Source organism: Ambystoma mexicanum, chromosome 5p (genome assembly GCF_040938575.1).
Source record: "Ambystoma mexicanum isolate Mex_15411 chromosome 5p, UKY_AmexF1_1, whole genome shotgun sequence".
NCBI classification, from domain to species: Eukaryota; Metazoa; Chordata; class Amphibia; order Caudata; family Ambystomatidae; genus Ambystoma; species Ambystoma mexicanum.
This window is the reverse complement of record NC_090930.1, coordinates 254,546,596-254,563,035: the sequence shown is the minus strand read 5'-3', so window position 1 is coordinate 254,563,035 and position 16,440 is coordinate 254,546,596. Positions and strand designations below refer to the sequence as shown.

Genomic DNA, 16,440 nt, shown 5'->3' with positions numbered 1-16,440 from the left:
ATTTACTCTTCACTTTTGAACTCTGTTTTGTAATAAATGAAAATGCTCCCTGCTAAATTAAGTTTTGCAGACACCATTTACGTTTACTCTATCAAGTGCTAAAAGAGTTGGAATCAAAAGGAATCCATTGGTTTACAGTAAAACCAAATGCTTTTTGAAGTCGTAGACGGAAAGCATGTCAGAAATGTCAATGCTGCCTCCTGTTCTTTCACTGGCTCCAAATGGCACTAAAATGCCCTGGACTGTAAACGGAAGGCATGAATGACTAGCGCCTTGATTTAACACCTCACTCTTGCTCTCCTACGCCTGTAAAATAACCCCTATTGTATTCAAGGGATGATGCAGTGATCATGTATTTGGTACATCAAAACACTTCTGCAGACTCCACTGAGTTCCTCAGCCTTATGTAGGACCATGTGCAGAAACTCGGTCATCAGCCTTGATCCTCTATTTGGTCTTAAACCTTTTCGCTCACTTGCATCCTCCATATCCTGGGCCTCACTAAGAGTAGGGTGGTATGGTGAAAAGGTGTTGGTAATGGAAATACCATCAGTTTTACCACACTGCCATACTGAGAGCTTGGTGATTATGCAGAGGTGATAACTCCAGCACTTGTCTGGAGGTATTTCCCCCACATTAGCACCGAAAACAGGAGAAATGACTGTGGCAGAGTTACCACCTATCTTAATTCCTCCAGACTCCTAAAATGGGAATTAACACCGTCATCCGTCAGATTGTGCGTCAGTGGAATTAATGATAAACGAGGCCCAATTTACGGTAGGTGATGCATCTAGGTGTAGAACTGCCTGGTCTTTCCACTAAGCTGCAGCGCTACTCGCCCACCCTAGAAATCTTAGATCTTCTAACAATCTTCTTCTAGCCACTCCCCTCTCAGAGGGTGGTAGAGACGACTCTCATTCAGCTCCACATTCTCAGACCACTACCACTCTATCCATTTGCGATATTTCATGACAGCAGTCCCTCCAGAGGCGTTTCTAGGGGGCCTGAGCTCGGGGGGGGGGGGGGGGCGAGGGGGCTATAGCCCCAGGTCTTTTGGTTGTAGCCACGGATAGAAGCTTAGGGGCTACAACCAAAAGGCTAGCTAGCCCCGAGTCCCGACAGTCCCAACATTAGCCTATCCCCGGTCTTTTCGCTCCCTCTATCGCTCCCTTAAAAACATTTCTTTTCCCTCTTCCTTTTCCGATCTCCCTGGACTAGCCAAATCTGTCTCTCATCACCAATGAAACTACTACGTCCTGCCTTATCAAGCTAAACAGGAATAGAAAAAGCGCCATTAATCGGTCGCTGTCTGCTGGTATGAATATGCAATGAATACATGTTACAAATTTAACATACTATTGATTACTTTCTCCAATTAAAAATGCAGCTTTACTGAAAGAGGCATCTGGCTTCCATATTTGTGAAACCCCATGGATCGCTCGCTTCACTCAGAAACTCTTCCCACCCATGCAATTAGTGCTCTGCCTAGAATCCCTGTTTCCTTCCAATTACCAGCTACTGTGCCCCCTGGATCACTGCATCATCAGAGGCTTACGAAGCATTCACCACCCTCTGACATTTTACAGCAATAAAGATGGTTTTATTGGTTGGCGAAGCTATGTTAAAAATTGATACATTTCTGAAGCGATGAATTGCTAACACATTATTTAGATTTGCATCCTCGTGATTTATACATATCATTACAGGTATTGCCCTCTGTATCATACTGTGAGGCAAGATTTTAAATTGTGATTTATTGCTCTTATTGTAATAATGTTATTTTAATATTTGAATAGAAATGGATTTGCATACTCACGTGTTCATGTATTTCCTATTGTGTTTATCTGAAGAATGGGAATACATACCTCCTCCTTCTGCTCAGTCTGTTTCTTAAAGGGGTCCTGATATCTGCTAAGCGCAACAGAATGCCTGACAGTTTGGCAATTAAGCACACATCGAGTGCTCTTATGCAAAACCTCGACTGCATGTTGCACTTGATGTCTACCACGTCTTAGTTCCCTTCCTACGCCATCAGTATGGGGAGGGATATGCAACGTTGCAAGGAGTTGGCACGTGGCAACGGTCTAAATTCTCTGACTTTGATCAATTGTATTAAGTAATAATAACGTGATGCAGGTAATTTCATCATAGATAGGGTGGTTTGCTAACCAGAGCCCACCTTTCATAAACTCCATACCACAATCATAATGTACACATGCGCCATGCTGCACTAGTCTCCTGACAGTGCTGCAGCACCTGCTCTCCAACCTCCTAGAACTTCCCCTATCCCTTCCACTGTAACACAACTTCAGAAAGCACTGCATAGGGTTGAAGACAATGCTGTTCATCTGGCTATCGATTTTAACCCCAGATATCCTCTTCCTTGTCATTTCTTCTTCACCCATTTGTCTTCAGTATAGACCAAAAATGTGTATTTTGTTCCCCGCTCTGTTCCTCTCCCCTCAAAGTGTTTAGATGTGTCCTCAGAGGCTTGATCACTTTATAATCAGAAAAGAATGGAATCATATAGATTAAAAAAGAGAACTAAGAGAAGAAAATAATTAAGGTACGTCATTGGCCATTTACTTGTTGCTTTCATGATACTAAAGATAAAAGTGGCCCACACCCTTATCACACTAATGATGTGTGATGGATCGAGGGAATTTGTCCCTTCTCCCCAAGTGGGAGACCCCCGCTGTGGGGCTAGGGAGGTGAACCCCCTTTGCAACACCCTCTGTAGGGGTAGAGGCAATTGGGACCTCACTGGGAGAGACTCCTCATTTGGGGACAACGCCTCCCGTTCCCGTGAGGAACTCCCTGATGCCCTCCATGTGATGGACTATATGGAATTATCTAACACGCCAAATCAGCACAAGTTACATAATTGGGATGAAGAGAAGATTGACTTGACTACCATTACCAAACAGAAAGAGAGCCTATTTCTTTAAATCAGAAACTCAGAATAACTGTGCCGAATATGCTTAAAGAGGAGGACAAGGCAGAGAGAGAGAGAGAGAAAGAGAGACACGCAAGCAGGGGAAGGCCCCTGTACAGAGAATGTCTGAGGAAGGCGGAGCTAACACAGGCCGTAGAGCCCACGAGTTTCAGAATTGCTTCGGAGAGGAGCAAGAGACGCTGAAGTGTCAGCATGTATGAGGCAGCAGAATCCGGGACTACTGGAATGGAGATGGCGTGGCCTTGCAGGCAGTGTGGTGAACAGGCTGTCTCCTCAACTACTCAACACACAGATTAACCGATTCACAGGCCAAGTGCCCGTATCGACACTGAGATGCCAGGAAGGAGAAGGAAAGATGTCCAAAGCAGATGTCACGCAGAACAAACAGAGAAATAAAGAGAAGTAAGAAAAATGTCCCACGCAACTACAGATACCAAAGATGTTCCCCTTCGACACTGAAGGTAAAGGGGAGGATGGGAACACCAGGAAGCATAAGGGGACTCATTATAGAATTGAAGATACTCTTCCCAGTATGAATGGTGAGACTGATAAAATCCCATAAATGAAATGGAACCATGTTAATGTGATTAATAGAAGCATATAATCTATCTAGAGTTATAGAATTGGAGATACTCATCCCAGTACAAACGAGACTGAAAATCCAATTGGTGATCTTGAACTGTATGAATGTGAAAAAGAGAAGCACAGAATCTACAAGAACAATAAAACTGGAACATTGCTATCATGGGAAAATGGAAAATGTCTAAGAAGCACAAATTGGAACACAATAGAGAGAGATAATTGTGTACTAAAGTCCCAAGGGGTCCCTGTGATAAACTGCATACAAAGAAGTCCTATGAAGGAAAAGTTGAATCACAACTGTATAGAAAACTGAAACCTCCGAAAAAAAGACACTACATCACAACAGGAGAAAAGGATTCTAACCAGAACCAAGCAACCATAAATAAAAGGAGATAGAAAGACTATCAATCCCATCAGGGGTTGCAACAACTAACACAAAGGACCAGAGTGACTATTTGAGAATTGCATACTAATCTGAAAATAGAAAAAAGAGAAGACAAGTGCAGAAGCACAACCAACAGGAGAAAGGAATCAGCCTTCCTGGCATTAGTTGATTATGAAAGTGGTAGGGTCAGTTAGGTTAGTTTTGGACGGCAGACTGTTTCTCTTTGGACACTTAATCATGACTTATGAGCTACTTACTTAGTAAAGTGGGAAGGGTAGCCCAATAGTGATAGGCATTCTTCATTCTTTAATATACAAATACAATTGTAAACTGCGGGGACTGAGAAAAGTCTAATATTATTCTTTGAGTGGGGCACATTCTTGGTATTGCATTGCCTTCTAAAGGAATGAATAACCCACCTCCAGGATCTACATATCAGTGTAGGCTTGAGTCCCACTGTTAAGAACATCAATAATATCATTTTATGACATTACAATTTGGGTCATTTTCTTTGACACCGGCGTATGAATTTATCAGATTAAATTGTGGCAGTTTTGTAAGAAGAGGTAAAAACAAGTGAAATTATCCAATTCTAAGTACTAGAGATAGTTAGGCTTTCGAAAGTCACAACATAATGTATAAAAGTCACTAATGTCAGGTAACCATGATCTTGCTTGTCAGAGTACTGTGTTACATAACACATTATTTGCAACGCGCACTGTCTGAAACTTGCATGGTCTAGTGGCACTGATGGGAGGTTGGGTTGTGCTGCATGCACACAATCAGATTTTTTGACAGGTTAGACTTTGACGGTAGTATTGGGTTCCCTACAGATGAATCCTTCAATGGGGTTTTTACTTTGCTAATTTCACCAATACCCATGTTTTACAGCCTGGGTGAAAGTGTGTTAAATGTGATTCCCTTAGTGGATTATAAGTGGTGTATGGTGGTGTATGATTATTCGGGTCAGGGGGTTCCTAGTCATGACTTAGACTGACAACATTGACAACATCCCCCGCATTGTGTTATCCTAGGGAAGAGGCTCAATAGAGGTGTTACTCACCACTCTTCTATTCACAGATTGTGGAATAACTGAGTAGAATTCCTAAATACTGTATTGCATACCTGTTTTAATTATTTTCAATTATTTTCTGTTATTTCTTCAAAAAGTCTTTGAATTATAAAAAATATCCTTTTTACTTCAAATTGATAGCTATAAAAAATCTGTTGACAAAAGCATCTACTCTCTTCTCTTGTCTACTTCTGTAGCACTCTGCAGTTTAACTTATTTGAAAAAGCACAGTTGCAAAGATGCATTACACATTGGGCCCCATTATGACTGAGGTGGTAGCCGTGCCAGTAAATACCGGAACGGCCGCCACCGGAGTCAATGGGAATGGTGAGTAATAAATACCGGCACCCGGCAATGGGCAATTACCGGGGAATTCCAGCTCCACAGTACCTGTAATTGCCCATTGCCAGGTGCCGGTATTTATTACTCACCATTCCCATTTAGCCCCATAGGTCTCAATGGGAATGGGGAGGCCGGTAGCACTGGCACCTTTAATAAAGGTGCCGGCGATGCCGTGTAGGTCTGCTCGCGGTGCTGTTCCGCCCGGCAGGTCAGACCTACTGGGCCAACAGGCACCTGCAAGCAGACCTCGTAGTAGTTTGCTGGACCGGTAACAACGGTACCAGCAAGCTTACCGATATCGTTGTTAACGGACCGGCAACCTTGCAATGAGGTGCATTTCCGATATTTTGTGAAACGTATTTATGGCGAAACAATATTTTGTGCATGTCCCCTCACTTGTGCTGTAAAATATTAAACTACTATCCTTTTATTACCTTTTACTACTTTAAGTTGCATCTTCCTAGATGCTGTTTACTTGGCCCATGACAATCTGGCCCTGCAAAGTGACTGCAAGGTGACATGCTGGCATTTTACAAAGACACCAAATAAATTAGCTACTGTGATACGACAAAAACATTTCTGTTTTCTCGTGGTACGGGGGATCTAATCTTATGATGTTATATGATGAGTGCTGGTTGTCTTGTAACACTTAAAGTAACCAAGTCAATGGGGCTCATTCCAAGTATGCCAGTCCGGAAACTATGGTGCGGGTAATCTTACTGGCAACGTTGTTTCCGGACTGGCACACTACGAGTCTGCCTGCCGGAGCGGCTGTGCCCGACAGGGCAGACCCTGCCGCACACAGCAGCCACGGTAGACAGACCATCACTGAAGCACTGGCACCGTTAATAACGGTGTTGTTGCTTCCATGGTCCCCATTCCCATGGAGTCCTGTTGGACTCCATGGGAATGGGGACTTGCAATTTACCGCCACCTAACTTTCCGGAACACTGGGATTGTAATATCCTGGTGTTTCCTACAGGTCCGGCGCCGGTAAATATTTACGGGTCTGGCATCTACATGGTTTGGGGAAAATGATTAAGGAACGTTAGTGTACTGTATATCATATTTAATGTAGATTAAATGTTATTTTTAAACTATACCATAATTCTTGGAACATTCACTTATCATTCTCACTGGACAGTCGGCAGGCTTTATGAACCTCTATAGCTCACAGATTGTTCAGAATGCTACATTACAAGGCTACGGCAGCTCAGAGCGTATCTACAGCCAAATCCCTGTGACTACCCAGGCAGATGTATATACTGAACTTCTATATACTTATGTGTAATTCATATTATGTGCCCCTATGTCAGACTTCATGGCCCAGTATGCATATCACTGCCCTTAGACTGGCTCAATAAAGCTTGAAACGCCCATACACCCAATTATAGACCTCGATTCTAATCAATCGGAATGCATTTATAATCTCTGGTAAAGACCTCATTTGAAGCATTCTGACTCGAGCAGAAGTCTGACATGCTGCACAGAAACAATTGTCTGAAGCTGTGTAATGGCAGAGGGGAGCATGTGCTGTTCAAGTCTCCAAATAAACAAACCGCTATGAATACATTTACATATGTGCTTTCCTGTAGTGCTGTACATCGAGTGGGTAGCAGAGGCGCTGGGTCAATATGAGGAGCTGTGGAGGAGGGAGATCCAGAGGGGGAGTATTCAGGTTGAATGGAGCAATCACCAATTGGCTATGTGTTCTTTGAAGAGTAAGGTCTTCTGTTCCTTCTTCAAGGATTTGAAGGAGAGGACCAGTCTTATCTGTGTTGGTAACTTGTTCCATAGACAGAGTGTATAGCAGGAGAAGTCCTTTTCCCTACATGATTTCCTTATTGCAGTTCTTTGTTTCAATCCTGGTAATGCTGCTGCTTCTGGTGGTGCACTTGCCTCAAGAGATAGTAAGTTTCTCAGCCAGGACCAATGATTTATGGTTGTGACTGATTTGTAGATGAGTGACTTGATGATATTATGTGCTTCAAGACATCACCAGTGTAGTTCCTTGAGGATGGGGATGATATAAACACATTGTGTTAGTCTTAATATGAGACCCCCTGTAGTGTGCAGGCCAAATTTCAGAGCGGCCAAGATTGCATCTGGGTCTCCTATGAGAAGGGATTTGCCAACGTCAAGGTAGGACATGACCAGGGCTTGGACAACTGTTCTGAAACCTCATCCATAGATGAAAGGCTTGAGTTTGCGGAGCAAAGCAAGCTGGTGCAAAGGTGCTTGGATCTTCTTGTCGATATGCGTTGCGAATTTGAGTTCACAGTCAATGGTAAAGCCAAAGGATTTTGCACTGCATGGAGGTGTGACTGCATCAAGCTTTTCCAAAAGGTGTCAAGCTTTTGTCACTCATTTCATTTTGATTAAATTAACATTTTAAGTTATTCATGTGTGCTCTTTTCCCCACTCCGACAGCCCTTTGTTTCTCCGCTGGTAATAATTTGGAGGTGTGTCGTTATTCCACATTAACATCCCCTCCTTCCTGCTATCAGTGTTAACTAGAAAAGTAATGCATTGAGAAAAACTGCAGCCGTCAAAATAATTGTGTCTACTGTACTTTATTTTATAGTACATTTATCACATGACAGATTTCACAGAACCTTCGCTGAATTTCTTCTATCTCGGGGGGGATGAAGAGCAGGATCGGCCGGGAGGAATGAAAGAGTCAATCTGAACAGGCGGCCTCTGACTCAGATCCTATAACTCGTGCATTGTCATTTGATCACTTTCTTGCCTTGATATTTTGGGGACAAGAGAGACGCGGAGTGATTATAATATGTCCCGAAAGCCACATGCACGCATATTCAGCAGATGGGAGAAGGAAAATGTATTCTCTTTTATTTTATCTGAGAACAAACAATGTGGTGCCTGATTGCATATTCTTTCCTTTCCCTAGGATTTTCGATTCTTCAGGCAATCATGGAGGCAGCGGTACAAAACAACTGGCAAGTCACTGCCAGATCGGTGGGAAACATAAAGGACGTTCAAGAATTCAGACGCATAATCGAGGAAATGGACAGGCGCCAGGAGAAGCGATATGTCATCGACTGCGAAGTGGAGAGGATTAACGTAATATTGGAGCAGGTACAAAGAAGTTTATTAAAAAAAAATAGTTTGGTACTGTAACTTCCCTATATTCAAAAACAACTGGGGTTGATAGAGTATGCATAATCTTAACACAAGTAGAATGTTTGATGTTGCTATGCAAATATAAAGGGCAAGTGTTCGCCAAGAGAGGAATGCAGTGGAAAGAACATACCCCCTGATCTGCACTACCACAATTCCTCCTTATATATTTTGGCAAAATTTCAATTTCTGACGATGCCTACAATTCCTTGTGGGCATATAAAAGAGTGATTTTTTTTGTAAGAACACTGTGATCCTGCTGCAGAAGCGTGTGATCATGCTAGGCAGTGTTAGGCATATAACGGTGTGTGTTGTGTTGAGGAGGCCCTAAAATCTCAGATAGGGCCAAAGGTATCAACCTCAGTCTAAACAAGACTCAATGACAGCATACAAGTATTGAAATCTCTCTGATCACAACATGTTAATCAAAAAACAATTGCATAAGTATTAAAACCGCGTCATCCATGACGTCACAACATGATATCAGTTCACAAACCTTCTGGGGAATGGGAATAGGTTAGTGGGTTTGGCTACATATGAATTCCATAAGGGGTAAATATTTCATTGGGTTACAAGTATCTGATGGCTCCACCTGGAACCACCGCTACATTGATAAAAGTTAAAATACATAATCTCTACGACAAGTAGTTGGTTGGCATACTATTTCATGGGAGGTTAGACACCAAGGATTTTGATAGTTGGCCACTTACTAGCCAAACTTGGACATGTGACAGGTCATCAAGATATGAGCCAGACTTTAAAGGGCCTCATCACAAGTTGGGAGGAAAGGTAAAAATACAGTGGTAATGCTATTACTGCCATATTACTGGTCCTCCCAATCCAGAGTTTGGCAAACCTCGAAACATTCACCTGCAGATTTGATCTTGAGGTGACTGCGCCAACTTTCTGCCCATTTTTGGTGCATTTACCATTGTGCAATTACCGCCAAGGATTTACTGTGGTACCTCAACTTGTGATCTGGGGACCAAGTTGCAGCAACCCTATTTGAGTTGGCCGGTATCCCAGCGGATTTACCATTGAGAAACTGCCCAACTCGTGATGAGGCTCTTAGATTGGGGGGAGCGAGGCAGAGGGACTGCTCTTCTTCCAGTAAAAAGTTACCATGAACTAATTCCAGGCCATAAGACTGGGCAATCATCCCTTTGTACTTCCCTTTGTACTTGGCCTTGTGAGGAGATTCGTGTCTATGTATGATGTTATGGCGTATGGCAGGTGCTATATCTGTCTTCGCTTCTTATGAATGGCTAGTGTTTTCCATGTCTACGTCATGTACGAAGAGACTGTGTATAAAATGTAATTACTTTCTGTTTATTATGGTTTTAGCTAATATTGATGTATATGTCGTGTTTTCTCTTTCCGCTAGGGATACTCGTGGGTTATTATTCATGGAGTCTTTTAGCTTACTGCTATACTGCACCTGGCTATAAAAGGCTGTTTGTGGCTTTCCGAAAAACTTAATTAAACTAGGATTATGCTGCCTGCATCTTGGGAACCTTTATAGCGTGCATTTTTTCCGCTGTCCCTACCCTCCCTTAGTTTCTCTAACCTTGGAGCTATATTTGCGTGTTGTTCGCGTTGCATTTACCTTATAGATTGGTCATGTTAATGTTCTTCATGGCTTATGGATTCAATGTTAGTATTCTTCATGTCTAAATAAATATATTACCTATTGTACATGCTCTTCATGTGGAGTGCATGTTTGCTTAGTGTCTAATGCATGTAGCTTTTACTGTGACAATGTTAGTTTGAATGCTTATCTCATTTTCAGCGCACATTTCCACCAGCCCTGCTGTTCCAGTGGGGATAAGGGAGGAAAGGCTGTGCCACCGAGTAATGTCTCGCACGTTCTCAGTTTTGGTGCAGGAAAGGGCGAGAAAATCTGGATAACGTATTCATCTGCCTCCCTACAGTTGTGTAACCTCTGTAGTGATTTTAGCCCATAACTCCTTCCTATTTAGCCTCAACCTGGCCTTGTGTTAATGCACTACTTGAAGGCTTTAAATGTGTGCTGTTTGGATCATGTGTCAGTAGCCAAGACTCGGCTGTCTGTCCAGTTCCCCTTTGGTCTGAAGGACAAAATGGTACTTCCCAGTTCTTTAAATGACTTCCATTATTATAACCAAACTCATTGATGTTAAAGTTCCTCAACTCAGAAGAATGAAAGGACTTTGGATCGTTCACCTCCGGATTGCATGTAGGCCTCTGTGCTTGCTCTATACACCCACAGAATGGCGTCAGTCTTTCACTGTGACTTGAGGTGTCAGCATGATCATCAGCATACACCTGTGATCGGAAATAATGATATTTTTCATCTGGGCCAAGTATGGCATGAAATTATTGAATTGTAGCAGTAATCAGGAGAATTCCTTAAGTATCTGGCATGTTACTGTTAGCTTACGCGGGTTGGTTTTGGCCCATACTAAACTGGTGGCATTATTTTCAATACTTTTGAAGGAATACGAGAATACAATGCAGACCCTAGTTATGATAGCACAATGTTTTCTATAGCTCTTCATACTACATTCTTTCTGCTACAAGGGCTGTAATAATAGATTTTTCAATTACCCAATTTAATGGTACTCAGTAAAAAATGCAGGGCTATGAGCAGGTTAGAAGGTCCTGCCGGGATGCGATCTTGCTAAGTGAAGTCTTGTCACATGCCTGGGGCAAGCACTGAACTTGGTGGGCTGTCTTCCCTGCTCACTCTCATGTATTCTAGCAATCCATGTAGGGGGATGCCTGAATTCTGGTGCCTGAGGTCACAGATCTTTGGATGAGAACCAAGGCTGGTGGGCCATTCTCATCAGCAACTTCGCAAAGGATCTGGACAATGTCTGCCAGTAGGCTCTCAGTTCCACTGAGGAGTCTCAGACCAGACCAATATTATGATAGCGTGCAGTGTTGTTCTCATAGTGCTATTGAGTCAGCTCTTCCTCCAAAGATTTGCTAAAAGATATTGTGAAGGTTTCCCAGTTATTACATATGGGGTCATTAATGCATTCTCCATTGCATCTGGCATAAAGACCTGTTAAGGAGATGTCCAGTATCTCCTTGATGTCTTGAATCAACCATGGAAGACATATTTCGGATGCAATTGCAGCAAGGGGTCTAGGGTCACATTGGGCATTTGATGTCAGGACTCCGTCTTGACACTCACTGTGGTTACAAGGTGAGGCGTGCCTTCACTTGGTGTTGTTGATGGGAACATTGCAGATGTAATGATCAGAAGACATGTTCTGGTGAATTTTCTCCACTAGAAGGAGTGTTCCACTGCACTGGTATTCCAGGGCTTTCCTCTGCCTTGAGTTCTCCCTCTTAGCTGTGTTGGGACATTTTAAATTCCGTTCGCAGCTGCAGGTTAAATAATATGGCGTGTTATCCAAATCAAGCACAAAGAGCATTTTGGCTAAAGGGTTTCTCATGGAAACCAAGATTGTCCCAATGACATACTAATGACCTCTAAGACAGGATTTAATAGACGAGAATTACTCATATTTTCTTTACTGTCGGAGTGTCTCCCTGAGCAGTATCTGGCTCATCTGCCCGAGCTTGCCTTTTTGCATCTGATTAACTATGCAGTGGCAGCTCCAGAAAAATCTCGAGCAAAATGTGTTAGATGACACAAGTTTTCACATATGCGGTAAACTAACAGGCTTTTGGATGGGTGCCAGCTTGTCGAAATAAATACAACTGGATGTTCATTTTGCAACACAATATCATTGCACTGCATTTTGAATTGAAGGCCACGCCAGGTCTTTCATGGCCTCTTACATATTGTGTGTTAAGAGAACATGATGTAGCTGCCTGCTGTAAAATAGTCCTTGACAGTGCCTTATCAATTGCTGTGAGGCGAAAAAGAGTCAGCTTGTTTAAGGATCACTGTTTCCTGGAGAAGGTCCATCTATCGATCCTCATTAAAATGTGCAATTGAACACCGGTCTCCCCACCAGTGACGTCACTTGGGGGTCACCAGGTATCGCACCTGTGGTCAGCCCGTACTACCCTAAAAGAAAATAAAAGACATCTTTATTTGTTTATTTGATTTGATATTGTAGCTCTTGGGCTTTGGCCAGCGCCATGTGGCTCTTTGTTTCTGGAGTGACTTGGTTTCTTGTTCAGGCCCCTTAAAAAAACAGGGGGTTCCATCAGTGTAACACTTTGAGCAGTGACGCTTAACAAGAAAGAATAGGAATAACAAATGTGTCTTTCCGGAATTCTATACAATAATTGCTAGAATCATTATAAGTTTATTTCAGGCACACTTCAGGGGGTGAGTTACTGATTTAGTCTGCTCTTAAACCCCTGAAATTCAGAATTCAGACACAAATTCCGAAAAGCATTTTGAGTAGATTCATTTTAGAACTATGTATTTTGCTTTTCGCAAGTTGCAGTTATGGTAGGTTTTTTTCTGCCGTTGTCTCTGTTACGATCATCACATGATCTTGGTGTCCTCAGTCACTGGACAAAATCCTTGTGCCTAAAAGTTTGTGTTCAGTGTAGAAATGTTTGACCATTGCACATCAAGTGGCCCTTGATTTCATTGTAACACAATTAATGCTTTGTTGTAATGTATCTTTCTTCCCTATCGCATGGCATGCTGTTCAGGATATTCCGAATGTTTGTTTGCATGTATGAGGTAACGAGTGCACACAGTACGGGATGGTGCCTGAGTGCGTTGCTTTCCCTGTGCTACTCTAAATTATTTCATTCACAGTTATCAACCCTACCAATGGTATGTATTTTCTCAACTTCACAACTTGTTCTATGGGATGGTAGGTCTATGATCACTTTTTAGCACACCATGTCTACCAGAGTCGAACACATCCATGTGCCTGTCAGTCTGATTCCACCCACAAGGACAACCCATCACCAAAATCCTAGTCAATTCTCTTCTAAACAGTAACAGCAGCAACCTGATACAAATGTTTCTGCCATTTTGGACATCATCAGTGAGTTATGGCTGTGATGCAGTGTCTCTAGACACAGACATATCAAGGTGTCCATGTATGCGTCGACTTAGCATGAAACCACAAGCACTCAAAGATTTGATGAACATGTGAGAGTCCCTATACTGAGAATGAACAAGGACAAGTAACTTCAGTTCTGTATGCAATGTATCTTTGATCAGGAACAATGCTGTTGTCTCTGGGTTTAGGCTCATGACATACAATGGGCCACCACTAAGGTTTTCAGTGCAGTGTTCGCGTCCTCCAGTTGAACAGGGTGTCACATCAGACTAGAAAAGAGTCAATTTCAGGCTGTCAGTAGAATAACACAGTTTGAGGGGCGTAGACTGGCGGCGGACCATGGAGATGTCTTCCCCATGAGCTCTCTGGAACATTGCTCTGTGAGCCCCCATTACTTGCCAGATGTAAAATGTATTTCCCCTTGCCCTACCTGAAACCCTGGTGAGCCTCTTAATCACGCTGTATTGCCAAGCAGCGAGTTGAAGTGGAATGCAGTGCGGCTGGGGCTCCCTATTGGTTCACCTTAAGATGGCGTCAGATTACAGCGCCGCTGGTGAGCAATGACCGCAGACCTGGGATCCCGCTATTGGGAGTCGCGAGATCCATCAAAAGGACATGGATCACGGAAAAAGCCTAGGGGGTATCCAAGGTCCTTCTAACCCCTCCCAACATAAGCATAGCCAGATCGGAGGAGCTGGGAGCCATGGAGGAGTCAACACAGAGGGAATACGTGCCCGATCCATCCGGTGCTCTGGACATTCTCCCCTCACTCTGATGGTGTCCCATGTTGACATTAAGCATGCACTGCCTCACAGAGCCGGTGAGAACATGACGGGTGATCAGAAGCATGGTCAGACACTGTGCACACAAACAGATGCGACCTGAAGCACTGTTGGACTGAAGCCCGAAGCATTGTTAGTGTGACGAGCTGGTGAGTGCCTGTGAGAGGAAAAGAGGCTGGTGGACACCCAATCTTGGTGGGGCTACCAGACTGGACAACCAATGATCTTTCACTGGTGGGAGAAAGATGCTTTAGAGGAGGGTGTAGATTAACAGGAGACCTGATAAACTACCCTTGAGAACTGGGCCCCCACCCTTGTGGGAGACATGTCCAAACCAGTCGCCAAGACAGAAATAGGCAACATTTAAACTATGCTTGCAGCACAAGAGAGGAAGCCCAAACAGGACAAGATGGCTGCAACACAGATCAATACTGCTCTTTTGGAGGTTGAAATAGTTAAGCCGCATCTACTAAAAATGACCTCCTGAGCTTGTTAGCTGAAATCAAACAGGAGATCAATGCTAATGGGAACAAACTCTCTCGAAATCTGTACCAGACCTGAAAAACCATATGCTGTCTGCAGAGAAGAGACTGGACAATAATGAGAACACCGTCTGTGAGCATGCACACAGCCAGGCAGGGCTCCTGAACAGAGTGATCGGGCTTAAGAGCAACTGGAACTCATGTGGTCAAAACAAGAGGAGATGGATAATTGCGCACTGAGAAACAACATACCAGTGAGGGTTATCCCATGAGAGATATGGGACAAAGACATAGAGGAATTTATCCAGAGCCTCTTTTGTAATTTTCTGGAGCTCCCAGACCAAACAGCCCTGAACCAGGACATGATGCATAGAGTTTATTAAACTATCCAACAGAGACGAAATCTGTTTCTGGATGTCCTTACCAGGGTTCACTTCTTTCAGCAGAAGGAAAAGATAATCTTGGCGGATGGGGAAAAGGGTCAATCAAATTCCGTGACATGGATATCACCCTATTTCAAGAACTATCCCAGTGCACCTTGACCAAGAGGATTAAGATTAGCATGATAACCAGCTGATTAAGAGAGCATAAGGTGCGCTACAGGTGGGGCTTTCCATGTGACCGTCTGTTTGACAACCAAGGGAGGAACAGATAGACTTAGATCTCATGAGGGTGGGCGGATGGAGAAGATTGTGTCAGATCACCCAGGAAACCAAAAGGCAGACAGGCGGAAATTAGATTCTTGATGAAGAAGAAGATGGCAACACTCTAGAGACAAACGCTGAAAGACCTCTCGATACTACACCATAGACACTTCAGAACAACTTCACTCAATAGTCCGATCTGTCCCTTTGTAGGAGTTCTTTCCTCTGTCTCATACTTGCACCACCGAACTTCTGTGCACAGGTTGTTCCCTTGCTTTTTTGTCCACAGGTTGGCGTTGACTATAGAAAGGCATTGAGAGTTACAGCAAGTTTTTAGGCAGGGTAAGGAGAGGCGGGGCAGTCCCTTGGATTCGGCACCCAACACATGCAGGAGTTTCAACCTGGAGAAGGGGGTCCTCCCTCTACGGCAAAAAATTATTTGTAGCTGATAAAGCAAAGCTACAGATAAAAGAGAAGATGCAGTACATTTTAATGGGAATTGTTTTGTTTATTTGTTTTAAGATGTTACGTTTGGTTTTTAGGTTGAGCCACACCTGTGCACTGAAAGATCATTTGGTGGTACCAAGCGGGGGAGAGATTCTGGAAAGTAGGGGCAGAAATGGCAGTGCCTGGAAGTTTGGAAATAGTGACTGTTAGGCAAGATTGTATGTAGTAACCCTGTGGGGGACTACATCAGCCTTGTCTTCTTGGTAATAGGGAACCCACCTATTGGAATAGGTCTTTACTCCTCTTGTTGGTAGAGTGACTGAGCAGCCAGACGTATCTCAAGAGGGGTACATGTGAGCTGTAGAGATGCAACACTGAGATTAACAATTAAAAGTACTCAAATAACACTTACGCTCAGGGCTTTCTAGTAAAATAATTATTTATTTATTTAATGGTCAGTTTAAAAAAAAACCTTCTTTTTCGAAAGGACAATATGCAACAATAAAAATAAACTTCATTACAATTCGTCAGCTTTAAGATAAGCAAGTAGATACCCTTTTGGGATGTCACACACACACTTCCTACACCCTGAGGTGACTTCAATTACTATGGCACTGTG

General features: G+C 43.2%; 1 protein-coding gene across 3 annotated transcripts in view; it reads left to right on the top strand.

Moving 5' to 3' along the window:
• Positions 1 to 16,440, top strand: part of GRIA3 (glutamate ionotropic receptor AMPA type subunit 3) — a 1,487,966-nt gene that overhangs the window by 630,778 nt on the left and 840,748 nt on the right. For all 3 annotated transcript variants that reach the window (XR_011274156.1, XM_069612673.1, XM_069612674.1), the window contains exon 4: positions 8,249 to 8,436. Coding sequence is in view for 2 of the 3 variants with exons in the window: in XM_069612673.1 (XP_069468774.1) it covers positions 8,249 to 8,436 (188 nt within the window). In the remaining variant the exon portion in view is untranslated. The remainder of the gene's footprint in view (positions 1 to 8,248; positions 8,437 to 16,440) is intronic.